Raw genomic sequence first — 16,997 nt, 5'->3', positions numbered from 1 at the left:
GAAAGCAACAAGGGAAAAAAAATCCTTAACCTACAAGGGAAGACAAATCAGGTTTACAGATCTGTCCACAGAAACTTGGCAGGCCATAAGGGAATGGAATGATGTATTCAATGTGCTGAATGGGAAAAATATGCAGCCAAGAAAATGCTATCTGGCAAGGCTGTCATTCAGAATAGGAGGAGAGATGAAGAGCTTCTGGGAAAAATAAAAACTAAAGAAACTCATGACCACTAAATGAGCCCTGCAAGGAATATTAAATATTAAAGGGGACTCTTTGAGTGGGGAAAAAATAGACCAAAAGCAACAAAGACTAGAAAGGAACAGAGAACATCATAAGAAACACCAACGTTCTGGGTAATACAATGGCTTTAAATTCATATCTATCAATAATAACTCTGACTGTAAATGGACAAAATGATCCAATCAAAAGACATGGGGTATCAGAATGGATTAAAAAACAAAACAAAACAAAACTCATGTATATGCTACCTACAAGAGATTCATTTTAGACCTAAAGACATCTGCAGATTGAAAGTGAGGGGATGAAGAACTATACATCATGCTAATGGACATCAAAAGAAAGCTGGAATAGCCATACTTATATCAAACTATATTTTATATTTTATATTTTTTTAAGTTTATTTATTTATTTTTAGAAAGAGAGAGAGTGCAGCATAAGCAGAGGAGGGCAGAGAAAAGGAGAGAGAGATACCAAGCAGGCTCCATGCTGTCAGGACACAGAATCCAATGTGGGGCTTGATCCTACAAACTGCAAGATCATGACCCGAGCTGAAATCAAGAGTCAGATGCTTAACTGACCGAGCCGCCCGGGCACCCCCAGACAAACTAGATTTTATGTATGTATGTATGTATGTATGTATGTATGTATGTATAAATATTTATTTTTGAGGGGGGGGAGGGGAAAAGAGGGAAGAGGAAAGAGGATCTGAAGCAAGCTCCATGCTGACACCAGAGAGCCTGACACAGGCTTGAACTCATAAACTGTGAAATCGTGACCTCAGCTGAAGCCAGACACTTAACTGACTGAGCCACTTAGGTGCCCCCAAGTTAGATTTTAAACCAAAGACTGTAACAAGATACCAAGAAGGGCATTATATCATAATTAAGGGGTCTATCCATCAAGAAGTTGTAACAATTGTAAATAGTTATGCCCCAAACTTGAAAGAACCCAAATATATAAATCAATTAATAATAAACATAAAGAAACTCATAATAATACAATAATAGTGGGGGATTTTACAGCACTGGATGGATCATCTAAGCAGAAAATCAACAAGGAAACAAGGGCTTTGAGTGACACACTGGACCAATGGTCTTAAGAATGGACCAGATAGACTTAACATATTCAGAACATTCCATTCTAAAGTAGCAAAATATACATTCTTTTCAAGTGCACATGGAACATTCTCCAGAATAGATCACACATTGGGTCACAAATCAGGCCACAACCAGTATAAAAAGACTGAGATTATGCTATACATATTTTCAGACCACAGCCTTATGAAACTTGAAGTGAACCACAAGAAAAAATTTGGAAAGACCACAAATACATGGAGGTTAAAGAACGTCCTACTAAAGAATTAATGAGTTAACAGGAAATTAAAGAAGAAATTTAAAAAGACACGGAAACAAATGAAAATGAAAACATGACAATCCAAAACCTTTGAGGCAGCAAAGGTGGCCATAAGAGGAAGTATACTGAAACACAAGCAAGAAAGGTCTCAAATACACAACATAACCTTACACCTAAAGAGCTAGAAAAGGAACAGCAAATAAAGACTTAAGCCAGCAAAAAGAAGGGAAATAATAAAGATTAAAGCAGAAATAAATGATACAGAAATAAAACAAAACAAAACAAACAAACAACAACAACAACAAATAGAAGAGATCAAAAAAACTAAGAGCTGGTTCTTCAAAAGAATTAATAACATTGATAAACCCCTAGCCAGGCTTATCAAAAAGAAAAGAGAAAGGAACCAAATAAATAAAATCATGAATGAAAGAGGAGAAATCACAACCATTACCACAGAAATACAAACTATTTCTATTTATACAAACTATTATAAAAAACTATTTATATTATATTTATATTTATATAAAACTATATAAATATTTCTATTTATACAAACTATTATAAGAGAGTATTATTAAAAATTATGCCAACAAAGTGGGCAATCAGAAGAAAGTGATAAATTCCTAGAAACATACAAACTACCAAAACTGAAACAGGAAGGTATAGAAAATTTAAACAGACCCATAGCAGCAAAGAAATTAAATCAGTAATCAAAAATCTCCCAACAAAAGTGCAGGGCCAGATGACATCCCAGGGGGATTCTACTGGACATTTAAAGAAGAGTGAATACCTATCCTCTAACTGTTGCAAAAAATAGAAATGGAAGGAAAACTTCCAAATTCATTCTATAAAGCTAGCATTATCTTGATTCAAAAACCAGAGAAAGACCCCACTAAAAAGAAGAGTTATAGGCCAGTATCTCTGATGAACATGGAAGTAAAAATTTTCAACAAGATACTAGCAAATCCAATTCAATAGTACATTCGAAGAAATATTCACCATGATCAAGTGGGATTTATTCCTGGGCTGCAGGGCTGATTCAATATTCACAAATCAATCAATGTGATATACTACATTAATAAAAGAAAGGATAAGCATCATATGATCCTGTCAATAGATGCAGAAAAAGTGTTTGATAAAATACAGAATCCATTCTTGATAAAAACTCTGAACAAAGTAGGGATACATGGAACATACCTCAATATCATTAAGGCCATATATGAAAGACTCACAGATAATATTGTCCTCAATGGGGGAAATCTGAGAGCTTTTCCTCTACTGTTGGGTACAAGACAGAGATATCCACTCTCCCCATTACTATTCAACATAGAACTGGAAGTCTTAGCCTCAGCAGTCAAACAACAAAAAGAAATAAAAGGCATCCAACGGGCAAGGAAGAAGTCAAACTTTCACTATTTGCAGATGACATGATACTCTATGTAGAAAACCTGAAAGACTCCAGCAAAAAATTTCTAGAACTAATACATGAGTTCATCAAAGTCTCAGGATATAAAATCAATATACAGAAATCTGTTGCATCTCTATACACCAATAATGAGGCAGCAGAAAAAAAATCAAGGAGTTGTTCCCATTTACAATTGCACCTAAAACCATAAGATATCTAGGATTAAACCTAACCAAAGAGGTAAAATATCTGTATTCTGAAAACTAAAGAACACTTGTGAAAGAAATTGAAGAGGACACAAAGAAATGGAAAAGCATTCCATGCTCATGGATTGGAAGAACAATGTTAAAATGTCTATACTACCCAAAGCTATCAGCACATTTCATGCAATTCCTACCAAAATGCCACCAGAATTTTCACAGAGTTAGAATAAACAATCCTAAAATTTGTATGGAACCACAACAGACACCGAATAACCAAAGCAATCCTGAAAAGGAAAAGCAAAGCAAGAGGCATCATAATTCTGGACTTCAAGCTATGTTACAAAGCTGTAGTCATCAAGACAGTATGGTAATGGCACAGAAACAGACACATAGATCAGTGAAATGGAGAACCCAGAAATGGACACACAACTATATGGTCAACTCATCTTTGAGAAAGCAGGAAAGAATATCCAATGAAAACAAGACAGTCTCTTTAGCAAATGGTGTTGGAAAAACTGGACAGCAACACACAGAAGAATAAAACTGGATCACTTTCTTACACCTTACATATAAGTAAATTCAAAATATATGAAAGACTTAAATGTGACATAGGAAACCATCAAAATCCTAGAGGAGAAAATAGGGAACATCTTCTTTGACCTTGGCCATAGCAACTTCTTACAAGACACATATCTGGAGGCAAAGGAAACAACAGCAAAAATGAACTATTGGGACTTCCTCAAGATAAAAAGCTTCTGCACAGCCAAGGAAACAATCAACAAAACTAAAAGGCAGCCTATGGAATGGGAAAAAATATGTGCAAATGACCTATTGGATATAGGGTTAGTATCCAAAATCTATAAAGAAGTTATCAAATTCAACCCACAAAATTAAATAATCCAGTGAAGAAATAGGCAGAAGACATGAACAGACATTTTTCGAAAGAGAATATACATATGGCTAACAGACACAGGAAAAGCTGCTCAACATCACTCATCATCAGGGTAATGCAAGTCAAAACCACAATGAGATAGCACCTCAGGCCATTCAGAATGGCTATGATTAACAACACAAGAAGCAACACATGTTGGGGAGGATGCCGAGAAAGGAGAACCCTCTTATACTGTTGGTGGGAATGCAAACTGGTGCAGTCACTCTGGAAAATAGTATGGAGGTTTCTCGAAAAGCTGAAAATATAACTACTTAATGATCCAGCAATTGCAGTACTAGGTATGTACCCAAAGAATAAAAAAATACAGATTCAAAAGGGGTACATGCACCATGATATTTATAGCAGCATTATCAACAATAGCTAAATTATGGAAAGAGCCCAAATGTCTCTCCACTGATGAATGGATGAAGAAGATGTGGCATATATATATGATGGAATATTATTCAGCCATCAAAATACATAAAATCTTGCCATTTTCAACAATGTGGATGGAGCTATAGTGTCTTATGCTAAACAAAATAAGTCAGTCAGAGAAAGACAAATACCATATGATTTCACTCATAGGTGGAATTTAAGAAACAAAACAGATGAACATATGGGAAGGGAGAAAAACAAGAGAGAGAGGGAAGCAAACCATAAGAGACTCTTAACAATAGAGAGCAAACTGAAGGTTGGTGGAGGAGGATGGGCTAAATGGGTGATGGGTATTAAGAAGGGCACTTGTTATGATGAGCACTGGGTATTACATGTAAGTGATGAATCATTAAATTCTACTCCTAAAACAAATATTACACTACATTAGCTAACTAGAATTTAAACAACATTTTGAAGAAATAAAATATGTAAAAAACAGTAATATAAATATACTAAGAAAACCAGAAAAAAATCCAGGATATGGGACATCGTACAAATGACTTGGACACTTCAAAAAGTTCAATGTTGTGGGAGAAAAGGACTTTTCCAGATTAAAATGTGGGCAAAAACCTTGATTAGATCCTGGATCTATATTTAAATTATGTCCTAGATGAGGACACAGTTTAAAAAGACATTCTGGGACATTAGGGGAAATTTATCTCATACAAATAGATTATATTAGATGCTATTGAGTTATTGTTAATTGTCTCAAGTATGACAATGGCATAATGGCATTGTCCTTTCAGCTTTTAAATATATTTTAAATTCTTGATCTTCATCAATACTATTAGCATAAATTCATCTCTTCTATGAACTTCTGAAAATACAAAATTATAATCAATTTAAAAAAACAGCAGAAGATTTAGAAGTTGTTCCTATTTATTTCAGAAATATTATTCAATTTGTGTTTTGCATGCTTCAATTTACTTTTCTAAGTTTGATTTAGGCTCATATTATAATTAGTTTTACTTTCCTGAGCCCTCACCAAGTGCTAGGAGGAAGTTAATCTAGAAATGTGCTAGTGGAAAATAATGTGAAAAAAACACTAAAAATTATCCATCTTGAGTGAGGAAAAATGACAGACCAAGTATGTCCCTTCTTACCCCAAATCTCTCAAAATAGAAACAAATGTGTGTGTGTGTGTGTGTGTGTGTGTGTGTGTGTGTGTGTGTGTGTGTATTAAAAGAAAACTAAATCCGTACGGGTGAAAGTGATAAAATAAATTTCCATCAAGGAAGCTCTCAGGTCTAACTCAGAAAGTTCTGTCATGAGTCACATAAGATCCTGGTTCCTGGGGCACCTGGGTGGCTCAGTGGGTTAAGCATCCGACTTTGACTTGGGTCATGATCTCACTGTTGGTGAGTTTGAACCCCATGTCAGGCTCTGTGCTGACAGCTCAGAGCCTGTAGCCTGCTTCAGATTCTATGTCTCCCTCTTTCTCTGCCCCACCCCTGCTTACACTCTATCTTTCTCTCTCTCAAAAATAAATAAACATTAAAAAAAAAAGATCCTGGTTCTTAGCGTGTACTTATAATATTAAACACAAATTCACTTATTCTTTATTCCAAAGACTAATCCAGAATTCATAATACACTACAAGAGGTAATCTTACCTGTTTTCTGACCCATAGTCCTGAGAACAGAAGGAAGTTTCCTTTCAATAACTGAAGCAGTTCACAAATTTGTAATAATAAGACCATTTTTAAAAGATGGTCTTACACTGCTGGTGAGAATGCAAATTGGTACAGTCACTTTGGAAAATAGTATGGAGTTTTCTCAAAAAGTCAAAAATAGAACTATCCAACAATTGCTGGATACAAAAATACTGATCTGAAGGGATGCATGTACACCAATGTTTATAGCAGCATTGTCAACAATAGCCAAATTATGGAAAAGCTCAAATGTCCATTGACTGATGAACGTATAAGACAGATGTGGTGTGTGTGTGTATATATATGTATGTATATATGTGTGTGTGTATATATATACATACATATACGTACACATGTACATACACACACACAATGGAATATTAGTCATCAAAAAATGAAATCTTGCCATTTGCAATGACGTGGATGGAGCTAGAGAGTATTATGCCAAGTAAAATAAGTCAGAGAAAGACAAATACCATATGATTTGACGCATATGTGGAATTTAAGAAACAAAACAGATGAACATGGGGGAAAAAAGGAGAGAGAGGCAAAACATAAAACATTCTTAACTATAGGGAAAAAACTGAAGGTTGCTGGAGGAGAAATGGGAGGAGGGATAGGTTAAATGGGTGACAGGGACTAAAAAGGACATTTATTGTGATGAGCACTGGATATTGTATATAAGTGATGAATCACTGAATTCTACTCCTGAAGCTAATATTATACTATATGTTAACTAACTGGATGTTAAATAAAAACTTGAAACAAAGAAACAAAGATGGGTTACTTTACAATTTTTCTTTTTTCTACCTAAGATTTCTAACTAAACTGGTGGAATCAAGGTCTCTTGAGATTGACTGTGTGTCAGTATATTTATAAACAGCCAAGTGGCCAGTGTTCTGTGTTGGCAGCCAAAAGCTAGTCACCTTAAATCAAGATTTACAAGCGCAAAATTTTTTATTCCCCTCCATTTTCCTTTTGACTAAAGGAATATTTGATCTGAGTAGCCAGCTGTCAATATATATAATGACACATGAACACGTGTGTAAATATTTGAAACAAGTATCATGACAGGCAGAGTCAGAATTATCTGTTTATCGAATGCATCAATGCTTTGCAAAACAATTATATTAAAAACCATTCTTTTGCAACTTCTAGGAAAAAATACAAACAACTAAACTTACAATAAGAATGTATCAAGGCATTAACCCCTCAGTCAACTAAATTGGCCCAACAGTGTGCTGTTTAAAAAGAACATATACACGTGTATTAATGTATTACATATGATGGTTCAATTTTTTTATACTTGAAAACAAAAATATATCACCAGCTGGAATCCTTACCTTTTCAAGTATAGCATTGCCTTGGTGAGGATTGATGTTATGTTGGCTTATTTCTCTCTTGTATTTATATTCATAAACTTGGTCAGTGATATTAATCAGCAGAGTTGATGGACTGAAGGCCAGTTTTCCACAATCATAAACAGTTCCACTTTCAATATCAGTTGGTGCTGTAGCATATCGTATGATTAATCCCATTATTAGCCCTAAAATAAAGAATAAACAATTGCACTGGAGGAACTGAATCTAAAATGTTCACTACTGGGTGCTTTTAAATATATGATTCTAAACTTGTAGAAGTGGCAGAAGAAAAGGTTATACATTGCCTGGTTTAGAAATTGCTCACTATTCCATAGATACCGGTTCAATAGATTGACTGTACTAAGATATTTGTGGTGTGGACACTATTGTTCGAATATCCAGCACATATTTCCCCCTTCTTTCTTTCCTAATGGAGCCACAAATTTTGGAGGGAAAAGCTACCCGCTTCTTCAATCTAACAAAGTGATTCAAGAAAACCTTTGCCCTGTAAAATATTGAGTAATCTAATAATCAGTCAGGAGATAAAATTTCCCAGAAAGTTTTTGGTTCACAAATTAGCACATGTATAAGACAGACTCATCAAACTAAAAGGAAGCACTTATATACCATGGTTGGGAGAGCGGTGTTCTTGTTTTCTCCCTTGGGACATGACCAAGACAATTTATTTCTCCATTTTTTTGCTGAAAGATATTTTGTGACCTTAAGGGGATCCAGTCCAAGGACATAGGCAATATACTGAGAATGGTAGGGCCATGGTACAGACAGAACTCAGTTCCTGATGACTTCACTGAACAAATGGATCAACCTATTCTGGAGCTACCCTACTGCTAGACATAATATATTCTTTAATTTTTCAAAGAACTTTGAATCAAGTTTCTGTTTATCTGTAGCAAATGCATTCTAAAGACACAACATTCCTTTCAGTGGAGGTTGAATTCAAGTAATAATCCTTGACTTTTAAGTTTACATACTCTGTTAGGATGCTCACGGTAATCTGGTAACTGTAAACTTTCCTAATATTATGGATATATTAACAAATAGCAAAGAAACTTCAGAGGCCTTTACATTCCTCAATTTAAAATTAGGACTGATACATGCGTTTTAGGGTAAATCCACAATTTACTCTTTAAACATCAAATGTGGGAGGTTTTACAACTCTTGTGAATCCAGTCATCTAATGGACTTTCATTTATTTATTAATAATTTGTTGGGTACATATTTTGTACAAGACATTTCTAGATTTAAAGTAAAAACAGTCCTGGTCCTATAGCTCAAGTTTGTAAAATGCAAACCCTTAAGCAAACAATCATAATACAATGTGACATGTGCTATGACAGTTAGTAAGCCCTCTGTGTTATATGAGTATAGAGAGAAAATGCTCTAAAGCCCTTTGAATGATGCAAAGCTTTAGATGAATCTTAAAAGGTCATGTAAGATTTTCTCAGATAAGCTGAATCATGGAATAAGTTGGGATCCAGGTTGCACATGTGGGTGGCAGTACATAACAGCAGAGCTAGCTAAAACTTCCCCAGGAATTGGAAGGATATATTCAATGTGTTGAATCAGAAAAATATGCAGCCCAGAATTCTTTATCCAGCAAGGCTGTCATTCAAAATAGAAGGAGAAATAAATTGTTTCCTAGACAAACAAAAACTAAAGGAGTTCATGACCACTAAACCAGCCCTGCAAGCAATTTTAAGGGTGATGGATACTTTGAGTGGAGAAAAGATGAAACAAAACAAAAAAGACCAAAAACAACAAAGACTAGAAAGGACCAGAGAACATCACCAGAAACTCTAACTCTATAGGCAAGACAATGGTAATAAATTCATACCTTTCAGTACTCACTCAAAATGTCAATGGACTAAAAGCTCCAATCAAAAGACATAGGGTACCAAAATGGATAAGAAAACAAGACCCATCTATGTGCTGCTTACAAGAGACCCATTTTAGACCTAAAGATATTTACAGATTGAAACTAAGGGGATGGAGAACCATCTATCATGCTAATTGTCATCAAAAGAAAGCTGGAGTAGCCATACTTATATCAGACAAACTAGATTTTAAAATAAAGACTGTAACAAGAGATGAAGAAGGGCATTATATCATAATTAAGGAGTCTACTCACCAAGATCTAACAATTGTAAATATTTATGCCCCCAATGTGAAAGCGCCAAAATATATAAATTGATTAATCACAAAGAAACTCATTGATAATAATACCATAATAGTAGAGGACTTTAACACCCACTTATAACAATGGGCATATCATCTAAGCAGAAAATCAACAAGGAAACGATGGCTTTTAATGATACACTGGACCAGATGGACTTAATAGATATATTCAGAACATTTCATCCTAAAGCATCAGAATATACATTTTTCTTGAGTGCACATGGAACATTCTCCAGACACAAACCTGCCCTCAACAAGTACAAAAAGATCAAGATCATACCTTGTGTATTTTGAGACCACAACACTATGAAACTCGAAATTAACCATAAGAAAAAAATTTGGAAAGACCATGAATACTTGGAGATTAGATGAACATCCTACTAAACAATGAATGGGTTAACCAAGAAATTAAAGAGGAAATTAAAAAGTACATGGACCTCAATGAAAATGAAAACATGACAACCCAAAATCTTGGGGTGCAGCAAAGGTGGTCATAAGAGGGAATTATATAGCAATTCAGGCCTTCCTGAATTGCTTCCTGAATTCCTAAAGAAGGAAGAAAAGTCTAAAATATACAACCTAAACTTACACCTAAAAGAGCTGGAAAAAGAACAGCAAATAAAGCCCAATACCAGTAGAAGAAGGAAATAATAAAGATTAGAAAAGAAATCAATGATATTGAAAAAAAAAAACAGTTGAACAAATCAATGAAACCAGGAGCTGGTTCTTCAAAAGAATTAACAGTATTGATAAACCACTAGCCAGATTGATCAAAAACAGAAAGGAAAGGAGCCAAATAAGTAAAATCACAAATGAAAGAGGAGATCACAACCAACATTGGCAGAAACACAAACAATACGGGCGCCTGGGTGACTAAGGTGGTTAAGCCTCTAACTTCGGCTCAGGTCATGATCTCATGGTTTGTGGGTTAGAGTCCTGCAGCGGGCTCTGTGCTGACAGCTCAGAGGCTGGAGCCTGCTTCAGATTCTGTGTCTCCCACTCTCTCTGCCCCTCCTCTGCTCATTCTCTGCCTCTCTCTTTCAAAAATAAATAAACATAAGAAATACAAACAATAATAAGAGAATATTATGAGCAATTATTGCCAATAAATTGGGCAATCTTGAAGAAATGGACAAATTCATACAAATATATAAACTACCAAAACTGAAACAGGAAGAAATAGAAAATTTGGAAAGACTATAATCACTAAAGAAATTGAATCAGTAATCAAAAATCTCCCAAGAAACAAGAGTCCAAGGCCAGATGGCTTTCCAGGGGAATTCTATCAAACATTTAAAAAAGAATTATAACCTATTCTTTTGAAGTTGTTCCAAAAAATAGAAATGGACAGAAAACTTCCAAATTCAGTCTACAAGGTCAGAATTATCTTGATTCCAAGACCAGACAAAGACCCCACTAAAAGGGAGAACTACAGACCTATTTCCCTGATGAACATGGATTCAAAAATTATCAACTAGATACTAGCAAACCACAACCAACAATAAATTTAAAGAATTATTCACCATGACCAAGTGGGATTTATTCCTGGGATATAGGGCTGGTTCAATATCTGCAAATCAATCAAAGTGATACATCACATTAATAAAAGGATAAGAACCACATGATCCTCTCAATAGAACCAGAGAAAGCATGTGACAAAATATAGCATCCTTTCTTGATACAAGCCCTCAAGAAATTAGGGATAAAAGGACCATACCTTAAGATCATGAAAGCCATATAAAAACACCCACCACTAATATCATCCTCAATGGGAACAACTGAGACCTTTCCCCCTAAGGCCAGGAACATGACAAGGATGTCCACTCCCACCAATGTTATTCAACATAGTGTTGGAAGTCCTAGCCTCAGTAATCAGACAACATAAAGAAATAAAAGGCATCCAAATTGGCAAGGAGGAAGTCAAACTTTCACTCTTTGCAGATGACATGATACTACTCTATGTTGAAAACCCAAAAGACCCCACCAAAAAGCTGCTAGAACTAATACATGAGTTCAGCAAAGTTGCAGGATATAAAATCAATGTACAGGAATCAGTAGCATTTCTATACACCAATAATGAAGCAATGGAAAGGGAAATCAAGGAATTGATCCCATTTACAATTGCACCAAAAACCATAAAATATCTAGGGATAAACATAACCAGAGCTTGAAAAATCTATAGACTGAAAACTATAGAAAATTTATGAAAGAAATTGAAGAAGACACACAAAAAAATCGAAAAACATTCCATGATCATGGATTGGAAGAACAAATTGTTAAAATGTCTATACTGCCCAAAGAAATCTACATATTCAGTGAAATCTCTATCAAAATAACACCAGCACTCTTCACAGAGCTAGAACAAACAATCCTAAAATTTGTTTGGAACCACAAAAGACCCTGAATAGCCAAAGCAATCTTGAAAAAGAAAACCAAAGTGGGAGGCATCACAATCCCAGATTTAGCCTCTACTACAAAGCTGTAATCATCAAGACAGTATGGTACTGGCACAGAAACAGACACATAGGTCAATGGAACAGAATAGAGAACCCAGAAATGGACTCAGAAATGTACGGTCAATTAATCTGTGACAAAGCAGGAAAGAATATCCAATGGAAAAAAGACCGTCTCTTCAGTAAATGGTATTGGGAAAACTGGACAGCGACATGCAGAAGAATGAACCGGACCACTTTCTTACACCATACAAAATAAACTCAAAATGGATGAAAGACCTAAACATAAGACAAGAAGACATCAAAATCCTAGAGAAGAAAATAGGCAACAACCTCTTTGACCTCAGCCACAGCAATCTCTTACTTGACATGTCTCCAGAGGCAAGGGAAACAAAAGCAAAAATGAACTATCAAGACCTCATCAAGATAAAAACTTCTGTATAGCGAAGGAAACAATCAGCAAAGCTAAAAGGCAAGTGATGGAATGGGAGAAGATATTTGCAAATGACATAACAGATAAAGGGTTAGTATCCAAAATCTATAAAGAACTTATCAAATAATCCAGAGAAGAAATGGGCAAAAGACTTGAATAGACACTTTTCCAAAGACATCCAGATGGTTAACAGATACATGAATAGATGCTCAACATCACTCATCACCATGGAAATACAAATCAATACCACAATGAGATACCACCTCACATCTCTCAGAATGGCTAAAATTAACAACTCAGGAAACAACAGATATTGGCAAGGATGTGGAGGAAGGAGAGCCCTTTTGCACTGCTGGTGGGAATGTAAACAGGTACAGCCATTCTGGAAAATGGTATGGAGTTTCCTCAAAAAATTAAAAATAGAGCTACCTTATGACCCAGCAATCACACTACTAGGTATTTATCCAAAGAATAGAGGAGTGCTGATTAGAAAGGACACATGTACCCCAATATTTATAGCAGCACTATCAACAATAGTCAAAGTATGGAAAGAGCCCAAATGTCAATCGACTGATGAATGGGTAAAAAAGATGTGGTATATATATACAATGGAATATTATTCAGTGACCAAAAAGAATAAAATCTTGCCATTTGCAACAACACTGATGAAACTAGAGTGTATTATGCTAAGCAAAATTAGGGAAAGAGAGAGAACAAGAGAACACTAGGACTGCAGACCATAGGCAGAGACCAAGCCATATGACTTCATTCATATGTGGAATTTAAGACACAAAACAGATGAACATAAGGGAAGAGAAGCAAAAATAATATAAAAACAGAGAGGGAGATAAACTATAAGAGACTCTTAAACACAGAGAAAAAACTGAGGGTTGCTGGAGGAGTGTTCAGTGGGGGGATGGGCTAAATGAGCAAGGGGCCTTAAGGAGGACATTTGTTGGGATGAGCCCTGGATGTTATATGTAAGTGATGAATCACTAAATTCTATTCTTGAATCATTATTACACTATATGTTAACTAACCTAGATTTAACTTTTTAAAATGAATGAATGAATGAATAAGTGAATAAATGAATAAAAGTTCCTCAGGATTTATGTTTACCAATGTGTAGCATAGTTGTTGGGAAAGTTGGTGCTCAGCTAGAGATTGTGTTTCTTGGCTATCTTGTCTCTGGTTGGGTCCTCACCAACAGAATACAAGCAAAAATAATATGTGCCACTTCTGGAACACAGCTTTGAATGGGTAGGTGAGTTTTCCTCTTCTCTTTCCCATATATCTGATAGATGGAAACAAAGGCCCTATAGGTAGACAGAGCCACCAGACTGAAGAAGCCTGGGTCCCCAAGATACCAGGAGGGAGAAAGTCATCTGCCAACCAGGAACACCTACATTGGACTGCTATGTGAATGAAAAGTTAACTTCTGTTGTGTAGTCACTAAAATTGTAGTATTTTTGTGTTAACTGCCAACAGGATAACCTACTGAAGATTATGTATAAATACATGACTTAAGAAATCTGGTGGATTTAGAGAGTTAGTAGTGGTGTAAGAGGGAAAGAGAGATGAGAGATGAGAGATGAGAGATGAGAGATGAGAGAGAGAGAGAGAGAGAGAGAGAGAGAGAGAGAGAGAGAGAAGGAGAGAAGGAGAGAACTCTAGGACAGCAGACCATAGGCAGAAGCCAAGTCATAAAGAAGTTCCTGGGTATGCTAAAAAAGTTTTTATTTTTAACCCAATTGTAATGTAAAACTATTGAAAGATTTTAGGCAGGAGTGTAAAACAATAAAATTTCTATGTAAGAGCTATCACTTTGACAACAGTGTGGAGAATTAAACAGAATGATGGGGGAGAATAAAAACATATTTCTTTCAAGAATATTTTTACCTCATTCCAGCTTCAGTGTTTGGCCCACTCCTCCAATAACAGTGAGAAACATTGTATCCTAACCTTTGTTAGCAAGAGAAAGTAAGTGATGGATATGTAACCACTATGAATGCTTGATCCACCATAGAACAGTTGGCAGCCTTTCATGTTCCATGCCAATTGATTACAATAAAACTAGTCAGGAAAGAGAAGGGAAGACACATTATGCACACTGCCAGTAGTTTAGGGTACCTGTGAAGAACATCATTTTTCCAACACTCTTTGAGTAGGAAGGATTCATTTTCTAAGTTATTCAGCAGGTACCATGAGTGATACTATGACCTCTGCTTGCTATTCAAGTGGGATATAAATAAGGAAAGCACAAGACACTAACTTCATGGGGCCTGAATAGAGAGAACCTGTATCAATACCATTTAAAGTTCCCAGAAGGTGAGCCAATTATTTTTGCAATATGCTTTCAGTGCAATAACAAGAAGTAAACATGAAGTGTCCACTGTTTTTCCCCAAGCAGGGAACTCAATTATTTGTTATAGTGAATGCCTAGTACTTGGGTCCCTGTGGTTAAATTCATACAACGTCCCCAAAACCTAAACGGCCCTGCCTGAACCTTTGCACCAGCTCTAGTCCCAGCTTTCAACAAGAGCACGTTGGAGTAAATAGAGTAAGCTGCTTGCCACCAGAGGTGATCAGATGTAATGGCCATGACAGTGCATCTCTCAGACAGATCTCCTACTACGAGGACTGCAGTTGACCAATGGTCTCAGCTACTGTGCTCTGGAATCCATGACCAAATTCACTGAGGCCAGACAATGACTGAGTTCAGTAGGGGTACTAAGGCAGGGAGGCGGGGCTCCTCTGAAGGGTCACTATGGCTTAAGGATGCCCCATGAGCCTCACTAAACCTTTCTTAGAATTGTGCCATAGCCTGGGGCACCTGGGTGGCTTAGTCGGGTAAGCATCCAACTTTGGCTCAGGTCATGATCTCGCAGCTCATCGGTTCTAGTCCTGGGTCAGGCTCTGTGCTGACAGCTCAGAGCATGCAGTCTGCTTCAGATTCTGTGTCTCCCTCTCTGTCTTCCCCTCCCCCACTTGTGCTCTGTCTCTCTCTCTCTCTCTCAAAAATAAACATTTTTTAAAAATTAAAAAAATAAAGAAAGAATTGTGCCATAGCCTAAGCATTTTACTACATAGCCTTCCTTCCTTCCCCACCTCCACAGAGTATGCAGCTGCACCAGGGTCTGGCAGTTGTCCCAGAATTCAAAACTCCCTCCCCATTTTCCATCAAAAAAGTTTTTCCAATAGATCTTTCACACAACTAATCTCTTCCCAGATTCTCCTTCTTGGAGGACCCAAATTAATACACTTGACAAAAGGCTCTAGCCCTGCTTCTCTTCAACCCCAAGTCTTGAGAGGAAGCAACATCTTGACACAGTGTAAAGGCCAGTGGGGATACTGCAGCTGAAAGTGTGTTCAGTTAACAAACACATACACCCATTTGTACACCCCCACTGCAGTAGCAGCAGCTGGAAAATCCTTAATATCCGAGGCCAGACACCTGCCTGTAGAGCCTGATAATGCATCTGACAGCCAAACGTCCACTCATTGCTTTAGCTGTATGTTGAAATAAATATGGAGTGTTGAATTAATGCACTTCCAGCACAGTATTGTTTGAAAGCAGGTGAGAGATAAAGTATGATATCTGGTAGGAATAAAATGCTAATGAAAGGGGTTGTTTGTATACCCCCACAAAGACAAAGGATAAAGAAAGCAACAACCACCTGTGCACAGAGGGAAACAAGAGACTGTCTGCTACAGTTCCATGGACACAAACCACCGTTCTCATTGGTAACCCATGAACTACGACCTTACCCTCCCAGGAGAAAAAGAGGCAGCTTGTCCCAGCAAAGCAATACCATGCAGCACATGTGTGCACAGGCCTGGTTCCAGATTATATCCTCACAAGCATGACACTTCCCTGAGCTTTGCCCCCTAGCCAGCTGATGGTATCACCTTCTCCAAGTAAAAACTCCAGTCCAGATGCATCCCCTGCCCCTACAAGTTTAGGCATTTGGGCAACTAAGGCAAACGTTGTATATATGTGCTCTTCAGGGAACCCTGACTTCTCCCGAACAGCATACAAGCCCTAGGTTGAAGCTCGGACAACATATTTTATCTCTAAGGCACTCACAGTCCTACAAATTCTATCTCAAGTCCCACCTATGGAGGACCATGCTCTGATGCAGCCTGTGCTCAATGAGTTCCCTCATCTTTGAGTTCTTATAGCATTCATAGTTTAAACCACACCCTTTGTGGGCCAATTTAATAAAGGCTTACATTGTTCAGCATTGCTTTGTAGACCTTGGCTTTGTCTCCCCCACTAGACAATGAGACTGTTTACGACAGAGACTCTGTGCTATTTTTCATCTCTTTTTCCTT

At 36.7% G+C, this 16,997-nt stretch overlaps 1 protein-coding gene across 2 annotated transcripts in view; it reads right to left on the bottom strand.

The window, feature by feature from the left end:
* The window catches only part of SLC9A9 (solute carrier family 9 member A9), a 581,314-nt gene that overhangs the window by 534,354 nt on the left and 29,963 nt on the right, over nucleotides 1–16,997 (bottom strand). For both annotated transcript variants that reach the window (XM_078432268.2, XM_078432267.2), the window contains exon 2: nucleotides 7,563–7,765. In XM_078432268.2, the coding sequence (XP_078288394.1) occupies nucleotides 7,563–7,757 (195 nt within the window). In that variant the 5' untranslated portion in view covers nucleotides 7,758–7,765. The remainder of the gene's footprint in view (nucleotides 1–7,562; nucleotides 7,766–16,997) is intronic.

The sequence above is a fragment of the Panthera onca genome, chromosome C2 (genome assembly GCF_046562875.1).
Source record: "Panthera onca isolate mPanOnc1 chromosome C2, mPanOnc1 haplotype 2, whole genome shotgun sequence".
NCBI lineage: Eukaryota > Metazoa > Chordata > Mammalia > Carnivora > Felidae > Panthera > Panthera onca.
This window is presented reverse-complemented; position numbering and strand designations above follow the sequence as displayed.